Source organism: Nanorana parkeri, unplaced genomic scaffold (assembly GCF_000935625.1).
Source record: "Nanorana parkeri isolate BGI_ZX_2015 unplaced genomic scaffold, ASM93562v1 scaffold149, whole genome shotgun sequence".
NCBI lineage: Eukaryota > Metazoa > Chordata > Amphibia > Anura > Dicroglossidae > Nanorana > Nanorana parkeri.
In genome coordinates, this window is record NW_017306417.1 from 2023849 (window position 1) to 2034384 (window position 10536).

The 10536-nt window shown below is 42.3% G+C and overlaps 1 protein-coding gene across 1 annotated transcript in view; it reads left to right on the plus strand.

The window, feature by feature from the left end:
- The window catches only part of SLC38A11 (solute carrier family 38 member 11), a 38905-nt gene extending 32309 nt beyond the window's left edge, over positions 1-6596 (plus strand). The window contains exons 10-12 of the mRNA XM_018554237.1: positions 4107-4219; positions 5271-5402; positions 6321-6596. Of these exons, the coding sequence (XP_018409739.1) occupies positions 4107-4219; positions 5271-5402; positions 6321-6596 (521 nt within the window). The remainder of the gene's footprint in view (positions 1-4106; positions 4220-5270; positions 5403-6320) is intronic.
- The last annotated feature ends 3940 nt before the right edge of the window (positions 6597-10536 follow it).

Genomic DNA, 10536 nt, shown 5'->3' on the forward strand with positions numbered 1-10536 from the left:
TATATATATATCAAACTGAGCAACTCATGCTTAGTGGATTATCCCTTTTAAAGGGTTTTTTTTTAACGAATTCAGCATTTCAGTTTTGCAGTTCCTTACTATTGAGCTCCAACAGCTTGTTGAACTTGACAAAGCTTCTGCTTCTGAAATTAATTGTGTGTCATGCCCAAAGTTACCTATCCATAAGACTTATGGCTGTATCCTCCCTTTCCACTCTCAATCTGTTGCCTCCTGTTAAAGTGAACCTGTGCCTAAATTATGCACTCTACCGTATTTATTAATTCTGAACAAGCAGTAAAAGCAGTTTAAAACAAGTCCATATTCAACTATGTAGCTACAGGCACTGTGGGGAAATACATCTTTAACCAGTTGACATCCGCGGTGTTAAACCCCCTTCCCATCCAGGCCATTTTTCAGTGTTCAACACAACAGAGGCACTAAAATCTCAGTTGACTTTCTATAAAGAACAGGATCTCACCCTCTAATGAAAACACACAGTAGGCATTCCAACTGTTAGAAGCTGACTGAAACATACTGCAGCTTACCCATCCTTAGATGTAGTGGCTGCATTAGTTTTCTTAAAACTTTTTGTTTTCCTTTATTTATTTTCACCTGGTGATTCTTCTGGTAACACACTTCCTGTCCTAGGGTGACAACACTCATTCGTTATGCTCTACCAGGACAACATAACCCTGTCCCTTTCATATTCTTCACATGTGATGAGAGAGAGCATGGAACCGGCTTCCCAGCCAATCAGGAAGCCGGGCAGCGTGTAATGACTCGCTGCCTGGCTTCCTGATTGTTCAGGAAGTTGGCTTCATGTTCCCGTCATGACAAGGGAGCATGGAGCCGGCTTCTCGGCCAATCAGGATGGCCTGATTGGCTAGCAAGCTGGCTCCATGCTTTCTCGTCATCTAGTGACGAGAAGCATGGGGACGACTTCCCTGCTAATCAGGAAGCCGGGTGGCGAGTCTTTACACGCCGCCCGGCTTCCCGGCTAATCAGGAAGCCATTTGGAGAGTCATTACACGCCACCTGGCTTCCAGAATGGGACTTTTGGTACTCGATATTCGGTATCGGCGAGTACCGACAAAAATATCGGTACTCGTACTCTATACTGAAATACCGTTATCGGTGCATCCCTAGTTTACAAACACTTCAAGGATATGTATATACTTTAATGTCCATAATTTCGGCACTGGTGCACTTTACCATGAACACTAAAAGCCATTTTTTTTAAATGTGTTTAATAGAGTAGGGAAGGGATAGGGGTAGGCAACCTCGGCGCTCCAGCAGTGGTGAAACTAAAAAATCCCATCATGCCTCTGTCTCTGGGAGTCATGCCTGTGGATGTCAGTCTTGCAATGGCTTATGGCAGGGCTACAAATTTCACGTCCTGAACTACTAGCCAGGCCTTAAGAGTTACTCGCCACCAGTTGCCCCACCTAATCCCTACCCTTCCCCAGACCTAACTCCGCTCCTAAACACACCAGCGCTGTAATGCACGTTACAGAGGTCAGTGCTGTAACGCAAATTACAGAGCTCAGTACTGTAACACACATTACAGAGATCAGTAGTGCACATTACAGAGGTAAGTGCTGTAACGCACGTTACATAGCGGTCAGCAGTATAAGGAAGAAAGAAAAGGGACTTACAGTTCACTTAGGTGGTATTCAGGTGCCCTCTTCTTTCTCCTGGTGGTGGTCGTGTGGAAGGGGGGGTGGTACAGAGATCCTCCATCTACCGACACAAAACTTTCTCTTCACGTCCTGCGCTGCATTAGTTTCTGTCTGTCCAATAGTAACTCTGCAGGCTTCCTCCCAGCCTATGGCAGCTGAGCTGGGCGGAGGAAGCCTGCAGGTGCCTGAAAGAGCCGAAGACAGCCGAAACTGATTCTCCTCCTCATCGGACGCTGCAGCTACAGAGCGGCCCAGGAGGAGAGAACACAAAGCAAGCGATTGCCGCTCGGAAGCAGCGGGAGTGTTCGATCGCAGGTCCTGCCGGTGGCGCACTCCCTCGATGGCATTCCACTCGACCCCACGCAATTTTCACTCGCAAATTGCGTGGGGGTGAGTGGAAATTTTGAGGCCTGCCTTATGGGACTTGTAGTTCTACAAAAGCTGGAGTGCCAAAGTTGCTTACACTGGGTTAGAACCAATATCTGCTTCTTACTGCCGTACGTGACTCCAGTTTGGAGATTTAATCTCACTATGTGTCTCAGTGACACCCCTATGACATGAAATAAGGGGAATGGAAGTCATGGGGACAGGAATACACACGCAGCAATAAAATCTTAACCTTGCTGTGATGCAACAAAGAATTTAAAAAGATAACGAAAGGTAAACTATTGTATCTCATAAAAGAACGTCAGTTGTTATGACAAACAGTGCTTAGGCAAATGAAATGAAATATCATTCTGGGTTTCCATGTACTTTAACTGTGTACGGCACAAAGATTCCCAGTGCAGCCATTTCATTCCAGTATTTACATTCTGCTTTTTTATGGAAATCATTCAAATGATCTCTCACTTTTCCACATAGCGTAGGGTTTAAAATCTTGCTGATTTCATGTTTTCAGACTAATCCCTACACTATGCATACAATTTTTTTTTTGTGGTTTTAAATTTTGATTTTCAACACTTTTTAGTGCAAGTTCTGTGGAAAGTCGCACTTAAAGTGTTTTCCTTAAGATGCAGTTGAGAGATAAATCTCAATTGAAACTGAATGTTTTAACCATTAAAACAAATATTAAATAATTCATAACTATACATGATATAAATTTAGAAAAAGGAGATTTAGGACCAGATCACACCATAGCGTCGCACTAAAGGTACCGATGCATTTAGCACATGCTATCGTACAGCACAATGCATCACATGCTAGATGCCCTGGTGCATTCATTCTAAATAGCCCCCCTAATGCATCTCCCAGTGGGCATGTATTTGGTTGCTGTGTGCTGAAAAAAATTGTTTATGAATTATTTTCTTCAACTAATGCTGTTGCGGTACCATTGGGAGGTGCATTGGAGTGAAATTCAGCATGAATGGCAATACAAAGCCTCAGCGCACCTACCGTGTGGTGCATTGCACTGTGCGATAGCGGGGGCTTAACACACGGGTACCATGCCTTCAGCACAACGTTATGGTGTGAACCGGCCCTGACATTGCGGCCTGACTTACTGAAGAAAGCAAACAGGAAGGGACCAGTTGACTAAAACTTGTCACTAAAGCAAAATGCTTGCAGTAGTTTCAATAAAGTTGATGTAAACCCTAAATGAATGGCATGTCATTTGCTCCCGCAATGTATATAATAAACTATATTCTTTATCCTTTGTTACATCTCAGTGTTGCAGATATCCTGCAGCCCCTTTTGCAGCCTCTTCCGTGATGGCTACATAGCATTTCTCAGGGAGGGTTTCATGATGGTGACAGGGATCCCAACCTGAAAAACGTAATTTCAGGGAGGTGCCCTTCTCATTTCAGGGAGGTGCCGTTCATTATTTCAGGGGAAATGGAGAGCACCCCCCTGAAATAATGTCAGATAGCAAAGAAGTTATTGCTTCCCGTGCTATCTGCTTGAGTTTTTTTTAGTATTCTGACAGCTGCTGCTAATAAAAAAATAAAAAAAAACAGCATAGGAATGAATACCTAGATTGCTATTGGCCATCTCAATTTGCAATAGCCAATAGCAAGCTGGCTATTGCACCCGCCTTCTGCTGCTGTCAATCAGCAGAGGAGGACCTGATGGAGAACTTCAGGTCCACCTCTGCTGATTGACAGCAGCAGTGGGAGGAAAAATCTTATTGGCAGGAGACTCCTGGAACGTCCGGGAGAGTTGGGATGTCTGTGGTGATAACAGTGGACCATGCCCGCATAATGTGTGTTGAGACGTCCACTTTCAGCTGCCATTGGAAGCCCATGTGACCAGGTAACAACTGAAGAACACAGTTTGTAAATCCCAAAGAGCCGCACTCTGATGCCTTAACTCCAATAAAAGCAACTGTACCCCAATAAAAAGCATTTATTTAAAAAAAAACAACGGTATTAATTCTAACAAGATACTGCCCAATCCCACTCAAGGTCTGTTAAAATGTTTATCTTATTATAGGAGACCTGTTTGAAAACTATTGTAAGGATGACAACCTGGTCACCGCTGGAAGACTCTGCTATGCAATAACAATAATACTGACGTACCCTATGGAGTGTTTTGTGGCCAGAGAGGTGAGTCTTTAGATCTATGTACATGGCTGTATGTACAAACATATAGAACACATATACACAACAACCGACTTCCGTCATTGGGCTCCATTCACACCTGTGCCATTTGATGTGTATTCCCTAACCTGCGTTAATACATGATATGAGGATTGCCATTCTTCTTTGTGTGGCATGTTTGCACCTGTGCACTGCGAAACAAGAGGAGTTCATGCACATGGACGTAAACAAATGTTGTGTTTTTTTACATCATTTACATCACCATACATCATATACATACATATGTAGTGTTTATGGATCTGAACGCATCAGTATTGCATCTTTTGAGTCCATGAACACAGTGGAGTTTTGCTCATCAATCCTGAGATGCATTTGGCTATGTAAAATCAACATAGAAAATTCTGTGTCTGCAGTCAGTCTTTCTGCATACTTTCTGCATGTAAATACATGTAAGCAGTTGTATACACTTACATGCTGGAACTGGAAACTAAACTAGAGGAACGGAAGATGAATTTTATGGACGTTTGCTAAATATGTGTAAATGAAAGCACTTTATAGGCCATTACATGTGTTTTATTAAGGCAAGATCTTTCTATCAGCAAGATCCTGCATAGATTTCAGAATTGTATTATGTCCGTGTGCATTAGCTCTAGTACACTTAAGGTTTTTGGTGCATGAATACACACAAAAAAAAAATCACAATGATAAAAGTGTGACATGCTTTTTAGCGCATGACAACATGCTGCAACCCCCTAGAATCCTCTACTTTATTTAAATTTCATTGGCCAAGCAAAAAATAATGCAGAGTGCATGCAAATACACTAAAATGTGTTTCAACGTGTGTTAAAACACACAAAAAAAGCAGAAAAATGCAGACGCAAAGGTGTGAGCCTAGCGTTAAACCCAAACAGGCCATATGGTATGTGTGTGTGTGCGTGTTACCTGTATGCAGCCACACTACTTCCCTTATTACACAGCAGATGGTGCTGCTGTTCCAGTTCTTCTATTGCTAGTGGAATTACATCATACATACAATAGGTATTTGTGTTCTCTGCAGGTGATTTCAAATGTCTTCTTTGGCGGAAATCTCTCCACTGTCCTTCATTTCACAGTGACCCTGTTAGTTGTGTCACTAACCACTGTTATATCTTTACTCTCTGACTGTCTCGGAATGGTGTTGGAGCTTAATGTAAGTAGCTGATTACTTTGTATTTATAAAAGTGTTTTATTAGCATAGCCACTATTGTATTTAAAGTGATCCTAAACTCAGGAGTTAAATCTTAAAAATGCATTCAAGGACCCTAACTATAAACAATGCCATATCTTATTTGTGTATCACTCAGCTGTAGATCCTCAAATTATCTCTGAATTTGTGATGTCCTTCCTTCTGGAGGATGGCTACTTTGTTCCCCATGGTCCCTGTGTGTGTTGTAAAGTAGCCACCGCTCCAAGCTCACTCCCGTAATGTACTACAATCTCACACTTAGTTTACTCATTTGTATTGGGATTGTAGTCCATCACAGGAGCAAGCTTGGAGCAGTGGCTACTTTACAAGTGATATTAAAGATATACAAAGTGATATTAAAGTCAGAAGGTTTTTAAGCAGCATCAGCTGGTCCCTTGAGCACTGGCCCTGATATCTTGTTTTAGGGTGGCTCCTATGGAGCCACCCTTGTGTGTGGCTGTGTGTTGCTCCACAAACACACACAAAGCAAAGCAAGCCACTTTCGTCCTCCCAGCTACCCACTCCTCCGTCCTCCATTCTTCCTTCTCCAAGCTAGTAGATGGACAGCTGCTGTCCCATGTAATCTTGTACTGGACAGGAAGTTCAGGGAAGCTGAGCTGAGAAAGTTTAAGCCAACTAATGATGACTGCAAATGTCTGGGCAAAAAGTAAAGAGATGGTTAGCTGGACAATGCATATTTGTTTGGTCTGCATTCATTATTAGAAACAAATTGAGAGGTTAATACTACTTTAAATAAAGGAATTTTCCCACCACTTTTAGGTAAAATAACTTGGTGGGTAATTCAACTCTCCAGCATTTATTTGAAAAAAAAAAAGTGCACTATCACATTTGGTTGCTCTGACCTTTACTTATTTATTTCAGGGAGTTCTCAGTGCGACACCTCTTGTCTTCATCATCCCGACGGCCTGCTATTTAAAATTGTCTGCGGATCACTGGTACCACCCCAGTAATTTTGTGCCTTGTGTAATCCTACTACTCGGGATAATAATAATGCCTGTAGGCTTCATCATGGCCATCTTTTATCCACAGGAATGCAGTCATGGTAATGAGATGTTTTACTGTCTCACAAATTCTACACCTCTCGATACCTCCTCATCCTTCCCATACCCAATAAATGCATCTAAAATAAAGTTATGATCATCTGGTAACTAGGTGTGTATTTCATCACCATATAACTTAGAACTGAATCCAATCATCAACATGACATTCAAAAGCCCTGAGACTACTGCCGGACACCACCATTTTGTAATGTCATCCTAGCAGCCACTGTATAGTGTTCCCCTTCACTCCTCCCCTGGCACAGCCGAAAATTGAACACTCCCAGAAGAAGACAGAGCTATGCATTGCAAGGAGGGAGGGGGCTGTGCTAGGGATTTGAAGTGGTCAAATGTTTTTGTAAGTACAAAGGCATATTGCAAGTGAATTAAAAAGTTATGGAAAGGAAAAACGCTGCAAGTAAGTGTTTTAAATACTTGATTTTTGTGTGTGTTTTTTTAAGTTGGCGACAGTGTCTCTTTAGGTCTTTGTAATATCCCCTTCGCACACAGTACTGATGTACCCCAGAATCCAACGGGTGCTGGAACAACTGGTGGATGGCGCCACAATGTACAATCTAGAAGATATGTTGTCCACACACAATTCTGCTTCGGAATGTCCTTTTTATTTGTATTCCTTTAGCATGACATGTGAATGCAACGTTTCGGAGCCTCGCAGGACCCCTTCGTCAGGCAAAGTGTCGCCTGAGGATGGCGCCCTGTGAGGCTCCAAAACGTTGCATTCACATGTCATGCTAAAGGAATACAATAAATGGGACATTCCGAAGCAGAATGGTGTGCGGACAACATATCTTCTAGGGTCTCTTTAGGTTCCCTCGTAAAGGGATCATTGAGTTTTGAAGGTTGGTGATGAACATTTGGTGAAAAATAATACAAATCTGGGTATTTTCAGTTGTCACCCCACTTCTCATTTTCATTGACCTCCTACCTTTTTACTGTAATTGGAATACCTCTTCAATAGAATATTCAGTAATGGTCACTTACAGGAACCTGATGGATATTTATTATGGCAGATATACTGGTATCACCTGACACAGCGCCACTGAAGGGAAAACATTAGTTCAAAACAATAGAGGCGGTTTAGATGTTTGATGCAAGGAAATTCCAGGCAGCAATGACCAATATATATAGGAAGTGCAACAGGAAGAGGAAAGGAACACCACTCTCTGAATAGATCTGTAATAATAAGCAAGGACTGGCTAGGAATCAGATTAATCCATTCTTTAGTTGTAAAAACATAATTTAATACCTGGCAGGATTCCTTTTATTTCCATGAATTCGCACCCTTTGTTGTAATTTGTGTGAGTCATCGACCAAAGCTCCATGTTTACTTCTTTTTTTAATATTGTGTTGGAAATATATATTTAAGCAAAATTAGATATACCTGGCCTGGAATTTTATATTGTTTTTGCTTTCCTGTCAGAACCGTAATTATCTGTTATGGAGGTCCATGCCAAAATCATTAACGGACCACCCCACACACACACACACACACACCCCCACCTCTTGTATGCAAACCATAACAATGAACTTCTGTCATTTGCTCCCTTTTGGTCTGTTAACTATTCCATTAAAAGAGTTTTGATATATTTGTTCGATAAGTGTAAAAAATACCCAATGATCGTGCAGGAATTATATTGCTTCCCATTGGATCCATGCTGTACTTTCTGCCATATTGAGAGACCCACCTGCCCCTTGCTGCCATTAATGCTTCTTTCGTTTCTCTGTATGCATGTGTGCGCTTACGCTTAGCAACTACCGAGTTCACAGGTATGTGCGCATTCACAAAGCACATGCCTGTCACTGCCAAAATGCAGCCTGCTAATGAGTTGAAAGGACTATCGCTTGCTGGGTGCCCATAATAAGGTGCACTTATTATCTTGTTAGACCACTTTTGCTGACCTAGCCATAAGAAGAGCATATATTTTGTGGACATCTGCAGCTGAGACAAATCCAGGTCAAACCTTTATCTAACTGACTGTGTTGATAGTTTAATAACTCATTTCATGTGCTGCCTGGTAAAGTTCTTCAAAAGGGACTTTGTCAAGGAAAAAATACTACTGTAGATATAAAAAGCACGGACCTAGAGTGGCCTCTACATACCAGCAACAGCCTCCAAAAGCCTGTAATTAAAGGGTTAGTTCACCTTTAATGACATTTTATAAAAGATCCCTATGCATTGCAGCTTTGTACATTAAAATGCTGTCCTCCATTATTACAAATGATTCTCACTTTGAAGCTGCTGCTATTGTGTGCTCTCCTTCTCCGCCCTTGTTAGATGGCAGGACGGCTCATGAACAAGCAGCATTGGCTAAGAGTGGACTGTGCAAGCGTAGTTAGGCAAGCTGAGTTGTCAAAGCCAAGTGCTCATTCGTAAGGTGCTGGGGCCGCAACTCCAATGGTCGATGGCAGGACAGAGGGGGGGAGCCTACAGGAAAGGCAGCTTCAAAATTAAGAATCGTAAAAATGGAGGACACCATTTTAATGCCAATTAAAGCTGCAATGCATATGGTTTTTGTTAGAAAATATAATTTAAAGATGAAATAAAACTTTAAGGTCAAATCCCAGGTCATCCTAACAGGCAAAACTCTGGCACTCCTTAATGATGCAAAATGATTGCTTGGACTGTCTTGCCTCCTGTTCATTTCTTCGAGTCACTGAAGCAACCCACCATGGTGTAAGGGTATGTGTGTAGGGGGAAAGGGTGAGGGGAAGGTGAGGTACCAATAAAGATCCTATGCTATCTGAAGCATCTGAACTTTGTCTTTCAGTAGAACCCAGTATTCAGTCGTAACTGCTAGTTTATGGAGGCTACCTGGTTCACACTTGCGCGTCCTGGGAATTTTCAGTAGGGTCATATTTGCGTGCCAAACACAGCAAAATGGCTCCTGCACTATTTTGTGTGACGCGTGGAAAACCGCATGACTTGCTGGCCGCGTTTGGGGTGCCATTAGAAATAAATGGCACGGCAAGTGAGTTTTGCATTTGTGCGCGTTTCCACAAACACGGAACGAAAGCGTGTGAATTGCCGCACGTTCTTGGGACGCGCAGGTGTGAACCAGGCCTTAGTATTTTAGAGCAAAACATGTTTAGGGTTTCTGGAAGTCCTTGGTTGTGGAATGCCTTGGAATGGAATGTGTCCTTATGCAGGTCAGGTACCTGTGGCAGCTGGAATGTAATAACCGGCAGGGAAATGATTATCTCCTAAAAGTTGTATTAACCACTTGGCAGTGGTACAGAACAGCAGAAACTATAGTGGAATCAATGAGCCAGGTTATTATTATATCTATTATGAAAATTGCTGGTATTTGTCCTGTGCTGTAATATTTGTGGCTCTGGCAGTAAAACCTAAACTTATATCCAGTTAAAGTCTAAATACATAACTACTGTCCACAACGCAGGCTCCACAAGGTTGGTGCAAAGTCACTTTGGTAAGTCTGAGAAGTCCCTGCCATCATGGATAAATTACTATTTCCTAACATAGTCATGAATGATGAAACATATCACACAGAATATAATGTCAATTTACTTAGGAACTGTTGCAGTTATCCACTACTGTGTTGTATGTCCTCAATTCTCTGGATATGGGAGTGTAGCAGGGTAGGACTGGGATGTGGGGTTTTCCACCCCCAGGTCAGTACTAATAAGATGTGTGGGGCTGGTGTCCCTGAGTGGAGATAGTTTACCTTTCAGAAGTTGATCAGCATGAGACCCACAGTCAGTGATGCATGCTGGTCATTATATACTGTAGCTGCCGCCTGCCTGCCCTCTGTTCAGGTCTGTGATCACAGCGCCTGGTGCATTCAAGTCTTCCAGCACCAACTTCCTGGGCGGCTCTGAGATTCATGTGACCAAATGCTGAGAGCTGCAAAGAAAGCTGAAGACGGAAGATAGAAAAAGTTTTGTCATAATATACTGTATCCTTTAGGGACACATACCTCTCTGCGTCTCCACTTGTCACCCAAAGTGGTTTAGTCCAAAGAAATCTGTCCCTACCATGAAAAAACTATTTGGTTGTTTGG